This window comes from Thunnus thynnus, chromosome 4 (genome assembly GCF_963924715.1).
Source record: "Thunnus thynnus chromosome 4, fThuThy2.1, whole genome shotgun sequence".
NCBI lineage: Eukaryota > Metazoa > Chordata > Actinopteri > Scombriformes > Scombridae > Thunnus > Thunnus thynnus.
The window spans coordinates 12,496,446-12,520,042 of NC_089520.1; the positions used below are offsets into that span (position 1 = coordinate 12,496,446).

Sequence of the window (23,597 nt, forward strand, 5' to 3'; positions counted from 1 at the left end):
CTACAGATCGGAGGGGTGGAGACGGTGAGCATTGTTTTATATTATACACTGTATACACTGTATACTGCAAATATCTACTTAATTAAAGCTACTTCTGCCTAATCTAATTTATTTACATTTCACGCTGTCTGTAAAGAAATATTAAAATATGTAGTCGCAGCACAGCACTGCGCAAGTGTTTTACCTTTCGCCTATTTCCCTTCGAGTTGGAAAAAAAGAAAAAAAGTAGTTCAACCTCTAAAACAAACAGGTGCTGCAGTTACAGTGCTTCAAAAGCGGGAAGTGAATGTGGCGTGGATGTAACTGAGGAGCCTTTGAGGAACCCCAAACATTCCTCTGCTCCTTTCAGGACCCCACAGAGGAATGCACTTAGAGAAGCTGCCTCACTAAGTGACATATCCCTCTGCCCTCTTCCTTCCTTCTCTCTCTCTCTCTCTCTCTCTCTCTCTCTCTCTCACTGTTTTTACATTTCTCAGACTGCCAACAGTATGCTGTGGGCTATTTTCAACCTGTCACGTAACCCCGGCGCCCAGAGGAAGCTGCTGGAGGAGATTAGAGAGGTGGTGCCTCCTGACCAGGACCCGTGTGGAGAGCACATCAAGAGCATGCCCTACCTCAAGGCCTGCCTTAAGGAGTCTATGAGGTACAGTATAATACAATTACAGAAAGCTACTATGGGAAATAATTAAAAGCAACACATGTCTCAGGGAAAACTACACAGCTCATGATCAACTTAAAAATAGTTGTAGCTATACATGACATGACATGACATAATCTACCAGGAAATTTGATTTATCTAAACAGTCAGCAGTTTCAAATTAGACTCACTGGCTGCATCATGATTTCACCCAGTACCACGGAGATTAAGAGGCAAAACTCACACACATGACTGGCTCAAAAACAACCTTCATGAGATACAGTGGTATGACTAGCAACAGCCGGTGGTCCCAGCTTAAAATCTACTGTGTGGTCACGTTCAAATCACTTCCTACCCCTTATACGCCCCACTTTCACCCTTCTTCTCATGCAGTCACAAGTTGTCTAACATGTTATTTAAGGCTAATACCATAACCACATCACCCAGGGAATGTATATGACCTCTGACTGGAGATTATATCTCCCCCATTTTGCACTGTGGAAAACATCGGAGTATGTTTAGCTCTCGTTAAACAGCTTAGACGTGTGTGTCATGCTACGCTGTAACTTTGTTGTTGCTGTGGCCATATTCTCATGTGTGTTTTTTTTTCAAATTCTTACAGGTTATCGCCATCAGTTCCATTCACAAGCAGGACCCTGGACAAAGACACTGTGTTGGGAGATTATGCCATTCCCAAAGGAGTAAGTGGCTTAGTTCTCGTAACGATACACCTGACATGAGCAGATTACATACTTGTATTCATTTACATTTGACTGATGTCTGAACAAGGCATGTTAGAAAAAACAGCTCACACTGTACAAAGCCTGAATGGAGCAACTCTAATAAACTTCATCAAAGCATCAGATTTACAATAACGAGGTCTTTATTGGACTTCAGTTTTATAATCTGCTCTACTATCTGTTTCATTTCTCTGCTTATATCCATTCAGCTGCAAGAAAACTAACAATTAAATTATTATTTTTGTCTATTCACAGACAGTTTTGATGATAAATACGCATGCTCTCGGCTCCAATGAGGAGTACTTTGACGATGGGAAGCAGTTTAAACCTGAGCGCTGGCTGCGGGAGAACAGCACCATCAACCCTTTCGCCCATGTTCCCTTCGGCATCGGAAAGAGGATGTGCATTGGACGGCGGCTGGCAGAGCTGCAGCTGCAGCTGGCCATGTGCTGGGTAAGATCAGTTCAGTTTATAGTAGTTTATAGTTAGTTCAAACGGGGATTGTCAGATATCGATTATGGATCTGTGAGACTACCAGCTGATTCTGTCACATGAGCCTTTAATTGATAATCCCTCCTGTGTTTCTGACAGCTGGTGAGAGACTATGAGATTGTGGCAACGGATAACGAGCCGCTCGACGTGATCCATTCAGGACTTCTGGTTCCCAACAGAGAGCTGCCTGTCGCCTTCATCAAGAGATGAGGTAAGAAGAAAACTTTGATCTCTGCTTCTATCTCTCTACCTGCATCTCCATCTTTGCTGTTTCAGATTCAATCTAGTTGTCTGATTCATTGTTCAACACAAAAGGGCATCAAGACTGTGTTCAAACTAATGAATTATTCCTTCTTTCCTTCCCCTCTCAGGCTCCATATTAAGCTCTTCTGGACATCGTGACAGAAAGATGATACCTCTGTTGCCATGGCCCTGACGGTCCAGTGACTCCCTGTATTGCTGCTCTGTAAATAGAAAAAAAGAAAAAGAAATTATTATACATGTAATCATGCCATAAATACCTCAAACTTATTTAAAACTATTACTTATGACTGTTAATGACTGACCAAAATACCAGTTGTAATGTACAAATTGAATGTTGTACCAAGGCAGCTGCTGTCCTCAAATCTTAATAAGTGTATGTAGATGTCAAACTATAACTTTATGCTTTGTTTAGTAAGTTATATATAAATATATACATATATATATAGGTCACGCATTTGTTTATTTTTCATTGTGTATATAAAGTGCAATTATAATATTGTAATGATGTACATTGTTTTATTGTAGAGACTTATTTTATTCACTGAAATAAATACATGAATAAATGTATTAAAGCCACATTGATTGTGTTTATTTTTCAAACTGGTGCATTGCCAACACTCAGAATTAAAGTCTTTGGCCAATTTAAAGTTTTTACATCTTGAGGAACAGAGCTAAATAAATATTCAAAAGTTTAGTTTTTCCCAACTAAGCATGCATGCTTGTTTTTCTCTTCATTAAACAAACTCTGCTCTCTTCAGAATTTGGTCTATACTGGATTCTGGCCAATCTATGCAGATTTGACATCAAATAAATCCTTTTCAGATGAAGAAAAACTTTTGACTAAACACTTTCAAAAGAACTTGAGTGTTTAGTAAATTGTATTTTTTGTGTAGGTCAGCGGTCTCCAACCTTTTTGTCTTCCGACACCTTAAAATGAGGAGATATATATTTGACTCCTTCATCACAGATTCTGACGTTTTACCTCTCAGACCGTTTCAGTTGAAGGATTTTAGAGGCCTGAAGACTATGACTATGTCTTATGTCTGCCCATAATTAAATCCTAAAAGCATAATTTTCTTAAAATAAGAGAAAAAAAACTGCAGCTTTAGTCAGAATTTCAATCTGTTTCTTGATTAAATGAAATGAGCATCTGTGTCTTGTAGTCAGAAAGGAGAAAGCAGCTTGATTTACACTGGGAAGACGTTGAAATATTCTCACTGCTCTGCAGATTCAAGACTCAAGACAAATTTATTGTCAAGCCATCTGTATACAATTACACAATAGGCATTTGAGAAATGCAATAAGCATTGCATTTCTCTGGGGCCATTTGTACTACAATTAACATTTAAGTAGTGCAAACAAGGCACACAACATGATGTCACTTGTTTTAAGAACAGAGGACTTTAAACGAACTACAAACAAAAGTAACTTGGTAAGTAGGGGATGTTTGCAGTGATCCTGTAACACCTCAGATTTATCTTGAGGGGCCCCTTGAAAGGCCTCAATCCCCAGGTTGGGAAACACAGGAGCAGCTGAAGAATTTCAACTGCAATCTGCAGCATATTTTGATGTAAGAAGCACAAACATTAATTAGAGCATCTTCCAGCTGTGTTGAAAAGCAAAAGCAAAGTCAGCATGCCTTCCTCCCTGCCAGTAAGAAAAGCTGCATGTTGTCCCTCATTATGTTTTCTTTAGATTATTTTCCAGCATTTTTCACCTTTATTTGACAGTCGAAAGTGCAGAGAGACAAGAAACATGGGTAGAGTGAGAAGGAAGTGCAGTTATGTGTTTTGGTGGACTGCCAGGACCCCTGTCGTTGTAATTCTGTACATTAGCGGTAGACAGAATTACTGCACAAATTTGTCACTACTAACAGTACAATTCACAGTGAGTGAATTGCTTGAGAACCCAAGCTTACATATATTAATACTGTAGAAAATCTCTAAAGGGGGAAGCTAGGCCCTAGTGAGGATCGAACTCACGACCCCTGGTTTACAAGACCAGTGCTCTAACCACTGAGCTATAGAGCCACAGCTGCCAGTAACTGTCTCATCCAATCAGTGTGATAAAGGCTTAGAGACAAGTATATCCACAGCAAACCACTCAGTTTAAATCAGAGCAGTAAAGGACCATAACACAGTGGAAGAAATTACTTTAAATTGCACATGTAGGGTTAAATCACTAAATGACTCAAATGTAATTAGACGTATTATACAGTAACCCTGTGTGAAAGTGATTCTCCTCAATTTGGTTATAAAATCATCTCACACACGTTGCCTTTATTTCACACAAGTGAAGATGGCACATAAATAGTAGGTGCTGTATATTGTTCCTATATCCATGTAATCTCTTCCAAGATAAAAAAAAGTGACGTTTATTTTAAACATTATCTAATCTATTATCCTTAGTTCATAATCAGTGAGGATCAGTGTTAATATGTGTCAAACTACACTAAACTAATCCGTCAATCTCAAAATCATGTTACACAATATCTCTCTCTACTGTTACTGCGTACAGAAGTTAACAAGATTGCTTATGTTAAGAAAGTGAGTTATGAGGTTAGTCGCTTATGCATCATGTTACTATATTTAGAAAAAGCTTAATTGAAATAAATAATAAACAATACAGCAATAAGTAAACCAAAGTAATAAAACTGGGGTGCCAGAGAGGAAACTGTGAGGTGCAGGTAAGCATTGAATGTCAATATATTCTTCCTTTGCTCTTAATTCATATAATCAAAGAAAACACAGAAGTTTTGAAACTATAAAAAATAAACAGAACAATAAATGTGAATATGATGTGGAATACAACAAGGAACACAAAAACATTTCAACTGCAGACGGAAACAAAAATCATACATTTTTCAGACTTTTTTCTAGTGAATGATTGGATTTTACCTTTTCAGGGCATTCTTGAGTGGAGAGGGGCTTTAATGCTGTGAGCACCACAAATGATGTTCTGTTCATCTTCATTGTACTAGGATGGAGGAATAAATGTTAAAGACAGAGATTTAAAAGCACAACTACACTATCTGCATGTACACACTAGAATTAAGTGAGAAAAGATGTTTTTCCTTTTAGTTTGTGTGAATTGACCCTTTAAAAAAAAAACAGCGCTGATGTGTGTGGATGGAAGTTGTACAATACTGCTACCGAGTGGCCAAAAGCTGCTCGCACTCATTGCTGTTCACGGTGAGAACAGATTAATTAGTTTATTTTTATTTGATTATTTATTTAGTTCGTTAGTTATTTGTTTAGTTGTTTATCGTGATTACAGATATACATTTATTGTGACTTTACAATAAAATTCAATTCAACGCAATTTCACTGTAACGGCAATTGTATGTAGCATCTTGCAACGCAGGTAAACACACACACACACACACACAGAGCGAGAGAGAGAGAGAGAGAGAGAGAGAGAGAGAGAGAGAGACAGAGAGAGAGAGAGAGATTGATTGATTGATTTGCAAAGCAAACAACAATCAAAGGCTGTAAACTCACAATACTATATGTGGTAATAAATACATGAATTCATAAAACCAAATATCTAAAAACAATATGACATGTTCCTTTATTGTTACTATATTTCCATGAAGAATAGAAGTTACATTATAGTTACGCTCACAGAGAAGGAAATGAGGCCTATGTTGAGGTTGTGTGGAGTTTGAGTTGCACACTGTCAGCCTACACACCCACACACACACACACACACACACACACACACACATACATAGGCTATACACACACCGGTCCGCGCCTCTTGTCTGCTGTCATTATCAGCAGTGACAGGAAGCGTCTGTCGCCGCTCGTTTTTTTTTTCAGCTCGCGCTGTTGGATGTTTTATTTGAGCAGCTGCTAATGTTTTAAACGCGTCTCAGAAAAAACTGTAGCACCGTCGTTTCTGTAACTATTTGGCTCTTTATATGCTCACAGCTTCATTCAACTGTCGAGTTTGATAATTATTGGAAAAGTTATATTTGCCAGAAGGAAAATCGATATAACTAATCGCAGCTGGAGATGACTTCTGGAGGTTTGGGGCTCACCGAGGGCCTGAGTCAAGACATAGGTCAGGAGGAGCTGGACTTCTCCGACTTGTTTCTGTATAATCCACCTGGAGAAGATTTTAAAGGTGTGTATGAAGTAATTCTTCTTAACAGAGTCTTAACATAGCCTAGATTTTTCTCTTCTTCTTGTTCTTTTCTTAATATTATGTCATTCACGTATAAAGATAGTGGCTTTATGATGAGTTTGTATTTATCTGTAGTAAAGTGTCTTTATGATATCCATCAGTGAGTACTCTGCTGTCAGATACTGATGTTAACACTGTAATCCTCCTCTTTCATTGTCAGTAAGTAGGTGGATCAACTTCTTTCTATATTAGGAACTAAAAACATAAAAAAATTAGAGGTGCACTTTTCTTAAAGTTTATCTCAGGTGGATCGTCAGTGATTTAGACGTGCGAGCACGTGTTAATTCTGTGTTGACAGATGACCCGGGAGCCCTCCTTCAGAATGACATCCAGCCTTCTCTGTCCGCGGTCCCCCATCACACCGCCTACATCTCCAGCTCCAGCCAGGACCCCTCCTCTCACAGCTCCACCACAGACACCCTATCAGGACCTGCGTTGGACTCCCTTGGGCTGACGTCAAGACCAGGCACCATCCCTGCTCGCAGCCCCAGGATTGAGATCACTCCGTCGGGTGACTCTTTCAGCTCTCACCCTCAACTCACCTTGGAGCGCAAAAACTACAGGGAGTGTGTGAGTCCCGCCAGCAGTAACTCCTCCACAGGCTGGCCAGCAGAGGTGTACTCTCCCCATGGCTCGCCGTCCGTCTCCCCTTCCAATGGAGGCGGATGTGGCATGGCGATGTCCTCCGCCTTAGACCTCTGCTCGGGCCTCCAGGGCATCCACACTTCTTCTGCCCACTCCTCTCCAGGAGCCTCGCCTCACAACAGTGTCACTGATGAGACCTTTCTCCAGCCTCAGCACCAACGCACTGCCTCACCACTTTCCCACCAGCGTTCCCGCTCTGCCTCGCCGCAGGGAAAGCGCGCCTATGACCAAGCGCACTCATGTCAGGGAGGCACTCCTTTCAAGCAGCGCTCCCGGAGCCCCAGCCCTATCCCCTCACCCCATGAGCAGCAGGGCTCCTACTACCTCCACCATTACCAGGCTCAAGCCGAGTTCCAGCAGCAAGCTCAGACCCCGTCCCCGGCTCTGAATGAGCTTCTGGGCAGCCTCGGCGCCGGTCCACCCAGAGTGGTGCCTTCTGCAGTGGTGCGAGGTGCACATGGCCAGGCCCAGAGACAGGACTGTGTGTATCGAGATGGGTATGACTGGGCAACTGAGCCGGAGAGGATGGGCAGGGCAGGAGCTGAGGTCAAATCTGAGACCCTCTATATGCTCCCAGCTGTGTGGCCTTCTCATCAGGTCCATCATGGAGCCTTCAGGTGTGTTGTTTGTCCATTTCTTGTTACTGTTAAAGAATTAACGCCTTTCTAATGAGCTCAAATGTATGCACAAGTAAGCAAATATGAAATAAAAAATTCAAACACACTGGACCTATTTAAACAAGTCATGAAATATGAACAAACTCCAAAAGAATTTGACATTTTGATTCCCATTTGTTGTCTTTCTCTCTGTGTTTTTTCCTTCAGTGCTCTTTCCGTGACACCGTTTCCCTCTTTAGAGTGGCCGTTGCCCAGTCAGTCTGGCCAGTATGAGCTACTGATCCAACAACAACCCAGGTCTCACCACAGAGCTCACTATGAGACCGAGGGCAGCCGTGGAGCTGTCAAGACACCAAACGGAGGGCATCCGGAAGTTCAGGTGCTTTATTTTACTCTAGCCTGTAGTTTGTGGTGGTGGGGGGGGTTGTGTGTACCTATGTACGAATGCAAGGACAGAAGCACTTCACACATATGTGTCACTGCCAGTTTCATACAAGAGAAATGAAGCAGAGGGAGAGATTGTAAATGTGGGTTGGTATTTCCTGGATGATGTTGTGTTTATGTAAAGTCGACAGCCATGCAAATAAATGAGAGAGCCTCTCATTCTCACGTCATCACACCCACAAGGATAAATTACCAAATGCACTGTAGAATCTGCTAAAAAAAAAAAAAAAAAAAAAAAAAGTAGTTTTGATGATGATGATGATACTATTTGCATCACAGCAGCTCCATATGCAACATCACAGAAAAGACAAGAAACAGATATACATACATTTAAGATAACATTACAACCACAGAAGACTGTATTCAAGGCCCTTTAGTGTACATTTGATCTGGGATTAAGCTCCATATTTAATTTTAGGATTGACTGATGTACAAAAGAGTGCTTCAGTCTGACCTTGTTAAACTGTGGAAGCTTGTATCTCCTGTTTGATGGTAACAATTTATATTCACTGTTCAGAATATTGTTGGGGTCAGAGATAATGTTGTTGGCCAGCCTTAATATGTTATTATGGTAGGCTGATTCATAGAGTCTCTCAAGGGGTTGGCCTACAGTCTTTGAGCAGATTTTCATTTGGTGGAGCAGTTTTGACTTTCCTGGTACTGTTGCACAAACGGACTATGCAAAGCAGTGTGTTGCTATGCCAGAAGTGACCTGTGAAATCATCCCCACAGGGAGAACAGATTTACTGTGCAAATTTGTCCTCTACAGTCATGGATGTTAACGGTATTACAGTTCATTTAATTCAGTTTGAAGCATGTATTTAAGCAGCTTTGTTGCCCTCTCCAGCTCCGTGGGTATCAAGGCCCAGCTCCGCTGATACTGCAGGTCTTCATTGGGACGGCTGACGAGAGGCTCCTGAAACCGCACGCCTTCTACCAGGTCCACCGCATCACCGGGAAGACCGTAACCACGCCCAGCTCGGAGAATATGATCAGCGGGACCAAAGTGTTGGAGATCCCTCTGGAGCCAAAGAACCACATGAGAGTGGTGTGAGTAGGACAGAGAGAATGCGAGACAAGCAAACAAAGTCACACAAGAAATCACAAATGCACATGTTCTGAATATGTGGTAACATCTATCACCACAAGATTTTTTTGCCTGTCACCTCATGCTTAGTAAGCAATCTGCACGCACCACTGTGGTGTTTTTGCACATCATCTCCTGGAGTTACTGAGTCGTTTGTAGCCCACTGTGACATCTGTTTTTATTTGGATTTGCCTGTAATGAAGTTTGAGTGTTCTTTCCCTGCTCAGCCATGAAGGCTTTGGCTGCAAGATTGTCATCTTTTTTTTTTCTTTTGCTTCCAACAAGTTGATGTTTCTGCAAACGGAAACATAAAATGCATCACTTCCTGTTCGCCAGAGAGTTTTTCCAAGAAAGACCAACGAAACCGCAGCAAACATAAAAACTTTGACACACTTGAGGCGTCATGAATCTCTGAAGAATTTATTTTTTAATCAAAATGTCGCTGACAATTACTTTTCACAAAATTAGATTTTATCTGACTAATCATTTTAAGATACTGTCAATATAGTTTAGTTTAGTTACTGCGTCTGAGGAGAGACGATGTTGCGGCCGATTTTGAGAAAAAAAAAGTGACAACATTCATAACAAATCTTTAATCTGTCTTCTTTTTCATTCCTCAGGATTGACTGCGTAGGGATCCTGAAGCTGAGAAACGCTGACATCGAGCTGAGGAACGGTGAGACGGACATCGGACGAAAAAACACTCGTGTGCGTTTGGTGTTTCGCGTCCACATTCCCCAGCCTGGAGGCCAGCCTATGTTCCTTCAAGCTGCCTCTCATCCCATCGAATGCTGTAAGGAGTCCTGATGAGCTGGGTCATTCAGTATTGTATAACTTGCAGTTTTATCTACTTCTTGTACCCTTTTCTAACTACTTAAAAGTATAAATGCAGTGATTTTCCACCGTAAAACCTTTGATGTAAATTTCCTCCAGGCTATAATAGCCAGTATTGCGACATTCTGGGTTTTACTTATAAAAGAAAATGTGCTTAAAATGTTTTCCACTAGATTTTTAAAATTTTCTTTAAACTGTGTCTTCCTGTTTCCTCAGCCCAGCGCTCAGCTCAGGAGCTCCCTGCAGTCGAGAGGCAGGACCTGGACCGATGCTTAGTTCTTGGTGGACAACAAATGGTCCTGACTGGACAGAATTTCACATCTGACTCCAAGGTGATGTTCTCAGAGAAGACACAAGGTGAGAAAGAGAGGGAGGAACCCTTGTTTAAATGAGTGTTCTGATGTTAGATCTTTATAACTCTTTTTTAAAAGAGGTACTAAAAATGAGCCACAACTATAAATATTGTACTTAAAGGAACAACTTGACATTTTGGGAAATACACTTATTTCCTTTCTTGCTGAGCATTAGGTGAGAAGATCAATACCACTCTGATGTGGTACATATGACAGCCAGAAGTCGGTTAGCTTAGCTTAGCACAAAGACTGGAAACAGAGGGAAACAGCTAACCTTCAAGTTATGTGCTTGTGTCTGAACCACAGATGGTTCTCACAAATCCAGCTGCCTCGCAAGGTAAGACGGTGATAGACAGATGGTTTATCCAATCACCTGCCAAGTATTTTTTGAAAGTGCCTGCCTTTTTCCAAACTGTTTCCAAGGATGACTTCTCAGATGGTTCTGTGTAACAAACCATCTGGTGCATCAGGTTAGGCTCAGCCCAAAGGTCACTAAATTCACCTACTAGCACCTCTAAAGCTCATTAACACTATTATGCTAACATAATTTTCTTGATCAGGAGAAGCAATTCACAGTGGTGCAGCATACAACTCCCGTAAAACCTGTAAATTAGAGAGTTTTAGAGATGCTGGTAGATGGGTTTTGTTACCTTTGGACAGAGCCAAGCTAGCTGTTTCCCCGTGTTTCCAGTCTTTGTTCTAAGCTAACCAGCTATTTCCCAAAATGTCAAACTGTTCCTCCAATACATAATGCTGTGCACCTACTCAATGAAGATTATTGATGTGCATGTTATGTTGACCTGTGATTGTTATTTTGTGTATATTTGGACTTTAAAGTAGTCTAATATTTCATGCAACACCCATGTACCTCTATGGCCTCCCAATATCCGCTGTAGTGTCTCCACCTACTCACATAGTATTTGTATTTTCACATTATTTGCATATCAGCCGTGCAACATCAACTTTCAGTGACTCACATCTTCCTTCAACACCCACTTTTAACTCTGACTAAATGAACCATTAGTTAAAACTTCTACTGTTTTACTGGAGTGGGCAACTTTTATTTATGTCTGCATGGAAATTTCTCACCTTGTCGCTGCTTCTCCTGCCCACACAACATTGTTGGGTTACATAGTTTGAAAGCAGGATGGGTACAGTTGACTGAATTCACAGCTCCCTGTGTTGCTTGGCGTGGGGTTTTTTTTTTTATGCAACAGGATGTGGTTAGAAGACTGATAAAGACCCAGAGCAGAGGCTTTGTTTTTTTTTCAAAGCGTGGGTAGAAACAGCAGGTAAAAAGTGAGGTAGGAATGAAACACTAAACTAGACATGAAGAGAGCTCTTGTTTTCCACTGTCTTTGTTTAAATTCATTCACATAATGTAAATAAAAAACAGAATCTGTTTTCAGTTGGGTTTTTTTTTACAAATCTGTCTCTTTTCACCCAATCAAATATTAATTTTTAAAACTTCCACTGATTTAATGCCTGTAAACTCCCTTTGCTTTCAGATGGGCAGCAGATCTGGGAGGTGGAGGCCACTGTGGACAGAGACAAAACACAACCAGTGAGTTAACATCCAGTGACATGCACATAGCAGATTTTACATAACCCATGATGACATTTTTCTAGACTGATTACTCATGCTCCAAAACAGAAAGCAAAACACAAAACCTATGACCACATTTCACTGACTACCTCAACATGCTGATATATCATATTTAAAGAATTTATTTCTGATTCTGATTTTTCACCTGAAACACACAAGAGAAGAATTTGGGGCAGCCTGCGCCTCTCTCTCATTCAACATGACAATTTGTCTGAAGCTCGGTCTCTTTCTGTGCTGTCTAGAACATGCTATTTGTTGAGGTCCCTCCATATCGAGACCAGACCATTTGCCAGCCAGCCAAAGTCAACTTCTACGTCATCAACGGGAAGAAGAAACGCAGTCAGCCTCAGCATTTCATCTACACTCCTGTGAGAGGTAGCCTATATATTATTCCTTACCTTTATCTGTTAGCCATCTCAGCTTTTTCATTACAGGAGCAGGAGGGGAAACCTCACGCTGAAGGACCTGACACTTAACCTGCATTTGGACTTTTGGTTTGACACTTTTGCCAGTTAATGAAGATAAAAATAGACTGAACGTTTAAGTGGTTGATGCTAAAAAGAGGCAAATGTATGCTGCGTTATGCATCTGTCACTGAGTTAAATATGGAGAGTGCAGGAAATTGCAACACTGAAATAAGATTAGATCTAACTGTTATCTAATTCAAGCAACATTTCAATCTGAAGAGAGCTTTTTCTACAACAATACTTTGACTCAGATCTCCCAGGTTTTTACAAGAAACAAGTCTCAATCACAAGAAATGGCTCATTTAATCAATTACTGTTTGCAGCAACCTGCAGCCACAACACAGGCTTCGCGTGGGGGGAGGAACTTTCACTTGTTCTCAAAGGGAAATTCTATCACTATGACACTTTTGTTTTTGCTGATGCTCTCTACACCTACATGTAATACACACGGCTAAAATACAGGCGCACTCTTTGTCACATGTTGAAAGAATTTTTTTTGGAAATAAATTGATAATTGAAGTAGAAAAAGGTGAGACAGATTAAGGAAAAGGGTAAATTACAGTTTATCATTAAATGTACTGCCATGCTACTGGCTATATAGATGTCGGCCTGTCGTTCTGTCCGCCACTTTGAACCAGATTGAAATTGTTAACTGAACTTTTAAATCTATATATTCCTGCACAAGCCTTTAGGTCCTCAAATACCCAGCGTCTCTCTCAACACCGTACTTTAAAAAAAAATTGAAGATGCATCTTTTTCCATCTATGACCCTGAACTGTTGAACAGCCAACCAGCAGACAACAAACAGGCAACCTCAGTAGTGACCTTTAAAAAAACAGCAAAAAATGTATCTTTATAACTTATCTTTTAATTAATGCAACCCTTTTTTAAAATTTGCTTTTATATTGTTCTTCATTTGATAATCAAGTTTTAGGCTAGTTTATATTATTATTCATTTCTGTATTGTTTTTATTCTGCCAACAACTGGATGGATTACCATGATTTTTTACACAAACATTCATGTCCCTCTAAGGATAAACTTTTGTGATTCATCACCATCAACAGGTCAAATTTGTAATTTGTATAATACTTTGGTTTATGACCAAATACACCAAACAATTACATTCTCATTAACCAGCTGTAGCTTAGCAAGTGTTAGCATGCTAAACTAAACTAATGTGAGTAACATTGCAAACAGTATACCTGTTAAATATCAGCATGTTAACACAGTGAGCATATTAGGAAGCTGACGTTTGCATTTAGCTGAAAGCACTGCAGTGCTTACCTCACAGAGCCGCTAGTGTGACTGCTGAGTCTTAGTCTTATTTTTAGTATTTGTGCACTCCTTACTGAGTTTAAGATAGACCTTCATTAATCCCTTTCAATTCAATCAGTGTCAGATTATCTTTCTTTTTGTATTCCAGCCATTAAACCGGAGCCACTGGATGACTACCAATTAAATTCGTATGGCTACTCAGACAGTCAGACTCTGTCTGGCCTGTCAATGAAGTCACTCTACCATCACCTGGAGCAGGACAGCAACCTTCAAGCTTTGAATGTGTCTCCAACGTTGTACCATCTAGCTAACGTTGATCAAAGAGCCCACGTGTCAACCCCTGATCCACTGGATGACCAACCAGTGTATTACCAGCCCAGAGCCAGCACTCTGACCAGCAGCCCCATGGTGTACCACACTGCAAACCAGCGTTACAGCAACTGCAGTACCACCTTTCTCTGTGGCTCCCCAATGGCTTCACACCCTACCAACGCTTCCACTTCCAGCCCACGTGTTGGTGCCAGAGCCCCTGTGGGAAAACTGGATGACGGCCTTCAGATTGGCGATTCATTCGAGGCCTGTTTGGTGACAAGACATCAGGGTTTTGTGCAGGCAGCGTTGCCACTGGGAAAGTCACCACCCTCAAGATACATCCAAGGTCAAGCTCAAGGGAAGGGTGGTTGCCGAGTGGAGACAGGCAGCCAGCATCTAACCCAGATTGGCAGAAGCAACCATGATGATCGGGCTCCAGAGAAAGTCACAGTCAAACAAGAGAACCTCAGCTATACCTATCTGGAGGATGGTGAGTAGATACAACACAAACTGTTTTCCTAAAGTTGTCAGTATGCTTTGAACAAACTGTTTGTTGGATCTTTGAAAAATGTCTAAAATCCTACTATCCCCAACTCTCTGAAACAATCTGGCAAGCACACCCACTTCATGCAGCAAAATGAGCAGGAATGAAACTTCTCTCTTGTTGTGTCTGTTGTGATTTTCTGTCGTTAAGATAAAGTTGTGATGTTGGATGTCTATGTTAAACATGGTCAGAGTTATAAAACTTCAACTTCTGCATACTTCGTAGGCAAAAACTATGGCTTCAACCTGCTGTGAACGCCTCGTTTGCAATGTTACTTCTACATCCTCTTTGAGATTACATCAGATTGCCGTTTATGGGCATGTGCAAACAGTCTAGGTTGTTCTTGTTGTCCATTCAGATCGGATTTCAGGTTCAAACATGTACGGATGTATTTGAGAAGTTTACATGTTGAGTGAAGAATAGATAAAAAGAGGTGAACTCCTATTACTAATGTTTATTAATGTAGCCTCTAGAACCAGTGGAAGTCCTCTGGGGGGCAGCTGGCCAATCAGAAGAGAGTGGGTTCATTGGGAGGGGGGCTTAAAGAGACAGGAGCTAAAACGGCCTGTTTCAGACAGAGGTTCAGCAGAGAGGGGCTTCATTCAGGGTCAGTATATGATAAATAAGGAGTTTTTTTAACTGTAAATCATGCAGCGATATTCCAGTAGAGCCCCAGAATATAAATACAGACTTGGAAATGCGCATGATACATCCCCTTTAAACGTTTGTTTTTGCATTCTTCACACAAACAACTACTAGAGACAAGTGAGTGCTATGTCATTATCCTCATTTGAACAATTATCACATCTCCCACTCTCTGCGACTGCTGGCTCTTTGCCTTTTTTTCCAATTCAAGCGTAGCTGCTCTGATCACTTTAGCCATCAGACATGTTTGTATGAGACCTTATGAGCATATAAGTTTGTTTTAAGCAAACCTCACCCTTAATCAGTAAGCCTTAATGTTCTGTATTTGTTAGCATGATGTTTTGTGTGTGTAAAACTGTATTGAGAGGGCATTTGGCAATACATTTACATTATCTCTCAGTCAGTCAGTCGCTCAGAATACACCAATAACAACATATACAAACTACAGGCTTGAAGTCAACTTTTGAAACGTGGGTGATGAGTATTTGTGGTCCAGTCTGCAAATGCACACAAGCACACTGCAACAGTATGTTTGCAAATCCTGGGCTGTGGTTTTCTGTTGGGCCTTTCTATCCACTTTCCTGTCTCTTTTAGTCTCAGTCTTACTCTCTCTTTCATATACACACGCACACACACTCTCTCTCTCTCTCACTGTCACTCACTTACAGAAGCTTCATGAGCAGGCCCAGTCTTTCTGATACATTTGAAGTTAATTCACTACGATGATTCACTATCATGAACTGAGTGAAAAAGTGAAAAAGTCTCGTACTCTGACCTTGTTTGCTGTGGTGGAAAAGTTTCTGTTTACACCTCTGTGATGATAGACAGAAACAGGAAGTTTATAGGCAAATATATGCAGACACGCCTGCGGCAAAGAAGGCAGCAACGTGCTTTGTTCCAGTCTCTGATTCAGACTGGAGTAACAGTTAAACTACAGACAATCTGTTTTATTGAGCATCAGCAACTAAATCAGCAACTTAACCAAAATGATGAGATCACTTAGATTAACAATTCTTAATTCTTTCTATCAAAAGATTGATATGCAACATTTTATTATTTTAAGGTCTTATTTTTGTTGAATCAATGCACTGCAGATAAATCTGTGTTGAATAGAACAGTGACATCTAGTGGACATAAATATAACTGCAGTAATCACATCACTGCAGAGATTGCAAGTCATCATTGCACTGAACATTTCTGGTTGCTTTGCTGGTCCTAGTCTGGCTGGAGACCTTTGCTGCACGTCGCCTCCCACCCCCTTAATGTTCTGTCACCTCTTGCTGTGGCAGAAAAGTTTCTGTTTACACCTCTGTGATGGAAGACAGAAACAGGAAGTTTATAGGCAAATATATGCCTATAAATACGCTATACGCTGTTGAACCTCTAAGAAAAGCACATAATGTCCCCCAAAAAATCTGACTTTGGCAACTCCTACGGGTAGTATAAAAAATATTGGAATTTATTAAAAATGTATGCACACAAAAGGGAAATGAATGCATTTGAAACACAATCTTTAAGAATGCAATTTGGATTCCTCAATAATGTCACATGAAGTGAGCATCTTGTCATGCTTTATTACTATGTTGTTGTAAACACTAAAGTTTCTCATCCCTGTTTGTAATGTTTTCCAGTGAATGACATCATACGAAGAGACCTGAAAGGCCACAACGGAGAGTGATCCTGGAGGACGGCAGCAGCCCTTACGTCGAGATTAAATAATACATGTAATCTGTGGACTTCAGGAACCATAAATATTAAATCCTGATTGTCTTGGAGGAAGCTTGTAATAAACATGTTATCCAGATGGTGGCAGATATTTAAGGCAAACAATAGAAACTTAAGTTGACTTTATTTCAAAATGTTTCCGGGGGGATTAAGAAAAGGTGGTGGTTCACTGTCCAAAAATATGTGTCAGCTCTTTGTTTGCCTTCAATATTACCACATATTTTTCCACAATGTATGTAGCCTTAGCAAAGATAGTAGAAAATGTGCCATATCTTATACTGTTTATCTATTGCATCGTTTTTCTCTGTTCATATATTTGTACAATTGCTCTTTGTAAGCTTGTATAAAATATTTTATATTAAATACATTTTGTTCATATGAATTAGTGTCTTTGCATTGAGAGCAGAAACGGTCTAAATCAAATATTCTCAATTGACGTGCCTTTGTCTTTGAAATTACTTTTCCTGACGTGAAGTCACATCATCAATCAATCAATTAATCGAACTTTATTTGTATAGCACCTTTCATACAGGTTATTCTTAATTATTTTAATTTTTAAAGCCACTATTATCAAGTTAATGTAAGTTATTATTTTTAAGCGGAAATAGTAATATTTTTCTGAATATTTAAATTTACCTTGTGGTTATCAAATGGATGTCAGCTACCTACTACATTATGGATAAACTGTGATGGTAATTTATAATCACATCCTTCAAAATATATTTGTAATAAAATAGCCAATGTTAGTGTCCTCTATTTTTTCATTTAAATATTAGAATTAAATTGTAATTAAAAAGAAATTGAGTGTAAAAGAAATTTTACACAGTGAGTGGTAATGTAATGTGGGCTAAAATATTCCATGTTTTTTGTAAAAAAACAAACAAACCCCAAAACAAAACAAACAAACAAAAACATTATCAAGGATTATTCCATGTAAATCTTGACTGTTGTTTTTCAAGGAGCCATCAGACTGAACTCACACCTCAGAGAGGCCACAGAAGAAAGTGTTCAGGCTGAGGTGACACAGAAGTGGGGCTCCGAAGCTTAAGTTGATCGCTTCTCATCTCCAATAGTTGTTTTTTTTTCGTCTTTGAATTGTTGTACATTTTGTAAAGGCGCTATGTGTTTAAAAACAGATTTTTTTGAAATCTTTTTGGTTGTTTCAATTAAAGGTTATGTAGTAAATTACAGTCATAACAGTATAGTGAGAATGCAGTAATGCAGTCTTGCTGCTGTAAGACAAATTAAATTTAAAAAGTAGTATCACATTTATTGTCATAGTAGTGAGAGTGAAAGTATACTATCTATTTTTTACCAAATCTTCAATATTAGTAATGCTTGATCGCTTGGCGGCAACTTTCTCAAACCACTCATCTACTGGGTCGGAGATGCATCACAGATTGGTGACCTTAATGTGTGCCCTCCAGTCATGGATGTGTTATAAGATCTTATTAATTATCCATGCCCCCAGTCTGTTGGCCAGTTGTACCATGACATCATGGCTAATCTCAGAACCTGAAGCTGATCTATGCATACTGAATAATAACAAGAGACTCGGTCAATATAGTCAAGGAAGTTAAGACCCATCTGCAAAATAAAAGGTCATATTTACAGATTTATACAGATGGGTCGGAGGATCTAGAGAGTGGGAGAGTGGCATTTGGAGTAACCATTCCTGAATTAAAAAGGGACATCAAATTTCAGAATAAATGTCAATATTCATGGCAGAGATGTTGGCAATATTATGGGTATTTTGGTGGGTAGAGGACATTAAACCAGATAATGCAGTAATATGCAGTGATTGAGCAGCAGCTTTGATTACAATCAGAGAAACCAAATCCAAGACCGGATCTACTGACATAGTTTAACTGACAAGGTACAGAATTCACAAAGCAGGATGTGGGTTCATTTCGGTACCAGCTCACATACACCCATGTGAGAAGGCAACGAGGATGTGGATAAAATGGCAACGAATGCTGCTTGTGATGATAGAGTAGAAACTGCTCCCCAATACGGTCTGTCAGAATATAGTTAAATCATAAACAAGTCAGGAAAAAAATGTGTTACAATCAAGAACGGAAAGAGAATAAAATAGTTTCAACAAAAAGAAAAGACTCGTTGAAATAACCAGATAGCCAGAATTTCTACACAGTGTTGGATTATACAACAAAATAAAAAGAACTGTCAAAAAGGAACAATCAGTAACCTGATAGGGTGATGGTGTGCACAGATTCGATAGCCGTTTCGGAAAGCATACTGCCAACTAGAGCTGTCAGAGAAGATTTACTCATTGAAGTTTAGCATAGTTTGCTAAGACTTCATGGAGGTGGTATAGATGTACAGTTCTGTTGGGTACAAGCACATCAGGGGTCGAAAGGGAATGAGTGTGCTGATAAACTAGCAAAAAGGGCATTGTCAAAGGAAATAAGAGTATCAGTTCCACTTGAAAAAGCAAAATCAAAAGCAGTGATTAAGAGGAAAGGAATGGAGACATGACAGAAAAGGTGGGAGGAGGACCAGAAAGGAAGGGGGTATCACAAAATACAAAAGTCGAGAAAGGTTACATGATAAAGCCCAAGAGGCGGGATGGGAGTGGGATCTGATGGGGCTACTGGGAACATAAGGAGGAGGAGAGCACTCTCCACTTTAAGTGACACAAGGTTAGTGGGAAGACTTTAAGAAATAGGGTAAAATGTCATGATGTTACACATTCTTGTACAGTAGGTGGTGGTATCCACCTTAAAGTTGTTTGCGATCCGCCAATAAGAAAGAAGAAGAAAAAAAAGAAGAACAAGAAAAATAAGTTTTTTTATTGAACAATTTTAATTACAAACTCAAGAAGGTTAAAATAGCTTGCATACAAACAGTAACTACAAGCCAGAAAGAAGAAAAAGAAGAAGAACCAATCACAAACAGTAGAGGGCGCCATTGCTGCGTCTAGTCTGCCAAAACAAAAGAAGAAGAAGGTTAGTGACCACACTTCCGGTAAACGGTTACATTTTTCCCTTTTGTGAGCCACATTAGCATTTTTGCTTTACAGTGTTTACCAATTATACTCATTTTTAACTCTACATACACATTCCTGTAAAAAAGAGGAGTGTCGTCGCCGCCGGTAAGCTTTTTGTCCCACACACTCATTGAAACGTTGCAGAAAGATTAGATCACATCTTTATAACGTTACTGGAGAATGTAGCTGCGGTGTTTTGCTACGTTGGATCCGTAGCTGCGTTGCAAATGTGTTCTAGATAATAAAGACAAGAGATAACATGAACAGCAAATGTTTTTATTACTATAATCATGTTTATGGCACATTAATGTCGTCCCAACTTGTCCTCGTTTTAGGTTAGGCTAAGTGTTTACATTGTGGGTGGGTCCATAGCTCCTAATGAGAGAGAGAAATGTAAACAGATTTAATTCTCTTCCATAAACCCCGCTCAGTTATCCATGACATACACATTTCCTATGTCAGTAACAGATTATTATGTTAAATTGAATATTATTCTTGGGATTTCTGTGGTCTAAACAAGAAACCATCTTTCACTTATTTTTTCCATTGTATGTATACCAAAACATTTTGGAATGATGTGCAAAGCTTTCTGTCTAAGAAAACAGGTCAAATGGTCATGCTTTATGGCACTGATATTATAATTTAGTCTGAAAACAACTTAATGGACAATATTATAGTTCAATATTATTGAACTATTTATAATTTTTGGCATATTCCATATACATAAAATGAAATGTACCAATAGAAACCCTAACTTTACTCTGTCTAAATGGTATTGAAAAACTCTCTATTTAAAGGTGCAAATTAAAAGAGCAACAAAGACCCAAACAATTTTTAATACCTATAAAATTATTGACTAATATTACTTTATTAATCTGTACCTTTATTGTTTTTTCACTTTGTTTCCTCCTCCTATGTATTATTTTTTTAATGAATGTAAAAAAGCTTCTTGCACAATCCGTTTACCAAATTTTTTTATTTTTTTTAAATTATTATGTCATAATCGAATTCCTTGGCACTTTGTTTCTTCTTTTTTTGTCATACTTGTTTATATGTTACTGTGTTTTGAATGTGAAAGTTTTCAATAAAGTTGGGTTAAAAAAAAAAAAAGGCCATTCATAGCAACCATTAAAAAGAAAAAACTATTATTGATCTTCCTGCTAACTGTGCTTCTGTTTGGTCACTGAAGGAAGCATAACGGACCAAAGGAGGGCAGCATCATGTCTGCAGAACTGGACCTGTCTCCTCCAGAGGTCCCAGAGCCCACATTTCTAGAGAGCTTACTGCGCTATGGGCTGTTTCTGGGCGCCATCTTCCAGCTCATCTGCATCCTTGCAGTTATCTTCCCGACATCCAAAGGGCACGAACAGGTAGGAATACATCAAGAAAAGCAGAGGAGCAGAATACACGACACATTTTTTTTCATGCATGGTACTAGAATTTTCCCTTCTGTTGCTTGATGTACCTGCCAAATTGCTTTGATAACATTTTTATCTGTATTTCTGTTGAATCACATATTTTGACATGAAAGTGGCTAGACGAGACAGATTTGGCAGAAGGAGCTGATTGATGCACATAGAGCTGCATCAATTAATCGGCGACTATTTTGATAAGCGATGAATCGTTTTTTGGTCATTTTTTTTAAGACAAAAAAAAACAAATTCTCTGATTTCAGCTTTTCAAATGTGAATAATCTGGTTTCTTAAGTCCTCTATGATGATAAACTTATTATCTTTTGGATGTGGACTGCTGGTCGACACAAAACAAAACATTTGAGGACATCACCTTGGGCTTTGGGAAACAGTGATCATCATTTTTCACCATTTTCTAATATTTTATAAACCAAACAACAAATCAATTGAGAAAATAATCGACAGACAATGAAAATAATAGTACGTTGCAGCCCTAATACAGAACAAACGTTGCATGTCCTAGAACATGACATCTACATTCTGCACACCTTGGTCAACTTTGCCATAAAGGCAAATGGTGTCAATCTTTCATTTGTTCAATCTGTCATTGCTTAGTTGTTGTCAGTATTCTCATAATGATTTTTTCAGACCTTCAATGGGTTTAAATGCTGTTTAATGTTCTCATTATGATTTGGGGTCATTGTACCTTGGCAGAAAAAATGGTAAAATTATGCAGCTTTTGCACAACAAATGCTGTGTCTACAATTACATGAAATTAACTTATTTGTTCCCCCATGCTTTTACGGACTGGTGGGCAAGTCACAAAAAAGACTAGCAAAGTATCAACCCATTAGTCTCTTTGACATACAGAGAAACCAGTTTGCAAGGGTAGTGGTGGATATCTAAATTTTTATTGTCCATGAAGACAGAGCCACCAAGGGTTATTCCCGCAATTTCCATGCTTACAATCATCAGGAGAGATTATTTATAGACAAGAGCAATTAAATCCACTGCCTAATTATTCTATTTTCAGTCATCGTCATCAGATGCACTGATTACTCTCCACAGTATGTCGCCATTTCATCCTTTACAACAGCCTGCTGTCGTTATTCACCGCCAGAACAATAGGAAAGATTGCACTCACAGAAACAGTGCTGACAGATGCAAAGTGCTGAAACACGCCTGAATTTCTTTTATGCGTGACTTCCAAAAGCTCTGGGAATTTCATTTTGTCCATTTAATTGAGATAATTTTACAGAGTCTGAGCTATCTGAAGTGATGAAAAACTGAATTACCAAAATGTATATTCCTGTTATATATAAATCGCTAACCCCCTAATTGCTAACCCCCTGTATGAAACACAAACTGTGTCATGACAAGATTAACTTCTTCAAAACACACCTAATCATGCATAGCAGTCATCTATTTTCATAACACATTTCAATGACTCAGAGGATTTCTTTCGAAATGCAGGGTGTCTAATGTTTCCTGTGTTTTCTCTCCAGGAGGAGACTGAGTCTTCTGATGGCAAAGCTGCTGAACAGATGAAGAAACCTAAAGGACCAGCACCTCAGATTCGACAGAAACCGAAGAAAGAAAGCAAAAAGAAGCGATAGTGTGTTTGTGTGTGTGTGTGAGTTACATGATTGTGCGAATGCGCTTGTTTAGTTGTCAGTGAGTCAACATCGGCAGTTACCATTCCAGTTATCTCTACAAGTATATAAAACACTACAGTTGTATAACGACAATAAAAAAAAAAGACATGCATTGAATTGGAGACATGAGAATGACATTGAACTATTCATCCTGTTCACATTCAACAGCATACAAAGACGTGTCATGTCGTTTGCTCACTGTTTATGCAACTACATATGAACTACACAAGATTTTTGGACAGATTTGTTTTGCCTTTTTTTATATAATTGAATATGATTGTAGTTGAATTCAATTGGAAAAATAAATGCAGTGTATTCACCTTGAGTTCACTCAAGCTCACATTCATTTCTACATTTAAACTTGGTTAAGATGAGTCATAATGAGCTCATGTCCTGTCCTTTATATTTACTCCTTTTGTATGTCTGAATATATTATTACTTCCTTCTCAAGCTGGAGTTTTGTGGCACCAGAATAGCCTGTTTCACAGCAGGTAAGCTATATTTAACTAAAACTGAAATATTTTCTCTTATTGATATTTAGACAACATAAGATTATACATTTAGGGGTTACAGAATCCTGAATGAAAGAAATGAGAGTTTTAAACTAAAATGAAGTGATATTTAAGACGTGAGAGTTATAAAATTTT

At 39.2% G+C, this 23,597-nt stretch overlaps 3 protein-coding genes and 1 non-coding gene across 4 annotated transcripts in view; 3 read left to right on the plus strand and 1 right to left on the minus strand.

Moving 5' to 3' along the window:
* The window catches only part of cyp24a1 (cytochrome P450, family 24, subfamily A, polypeptide 1), a 5,807-nt gene extending 3,098 nt beyond the window's left edge, over positions 1–2,709 (plus strand). Inside the window, exons 8-13 of the mRNA XM_067586045.1 lie at positions 7–24; positions 477–643; positions 1,260–1,338; positions 1,633–1,830; positions 1,969–2,080; positions 2,241–2,709. Coding sequence (XP_067442146.1) covers positions 7–24; positions 477–643; positions 1,260–1,338; positions 1,633–1,830; positions 1,969–2,079 — 573 coding nt within the window. The 3' untranslated portion in view covers position 2,080; positions 2,241–2,709. The remainder of the gene's footprint in view (positions 1–6; positions 25–476; positions 644–1,259; positions 1,339–1,632; positions 1,831–1,968; positions 2,081–2,240) is intronic.
* Positions 2,710–4,090: 1,381 nt separating this feature from the next.
* trnat-ugu (transfer RNA threonine (anticodon UGU)) lies at positions 4,091–4,163 on the minus strand. Its single transcript has one exon. It is a non-coding gene; the product is annotated as a tRNA-Thr (tRNA).
* A 1,725-nt stretch (positions 4,164–5,888) lies between these two features.
* Positions 5,889–17,454, plus strand: LOC137181209 (nuclear factor of activated T-cells, cytoplasmic 2-like). Its single transcript, XM_067586753.1, has 10 exons — positions 5,889–6,261; positions 6,620–7,583; positions 7,791–7,962; positions 8,875–9,077; positions 9,735–9,907; positions 10,165–10,305; positions 11,810–11,865; positions 12,150–12,282; positions 13,799–14,452; positions 16,783–17,454. Exons 1-10 carry the CDS (start codon positions 6,150–6,152, stop codon positions 16,827–16,829), a joined length of 2,655 nt encoding a protein of 884 aa, XP_067442854.1. The 5' UTR covers positions 5,889–6,149; the 3' UTR covers positions 16,830–17,454.
* A 2,387-nt stretch (positions 17,455–19,841) lies between these two features.
* On the plus strand, positions 19,842–23,275 carry manbal (mannosidase beta like). The gene is made up of 3 exons (XM_067586757.1): positions 19,842–19,988; positions 21,073–21,253; positions 22,801–23,275. Exons 2-3 carry the CDS (start codon positions 21,104–21,106, stop codon positions 22,909–22,911), a joined length of 261 nt encoding a protein of 86 aa, XP_067442858.1. The 5' UTR covers positions 19,842–19,988; positions 21,073–21,103; the 3' UTR covers positions 22,912–23,275.
* Positions 23,276–23,597: the final 322 nt, after the last annotated feature.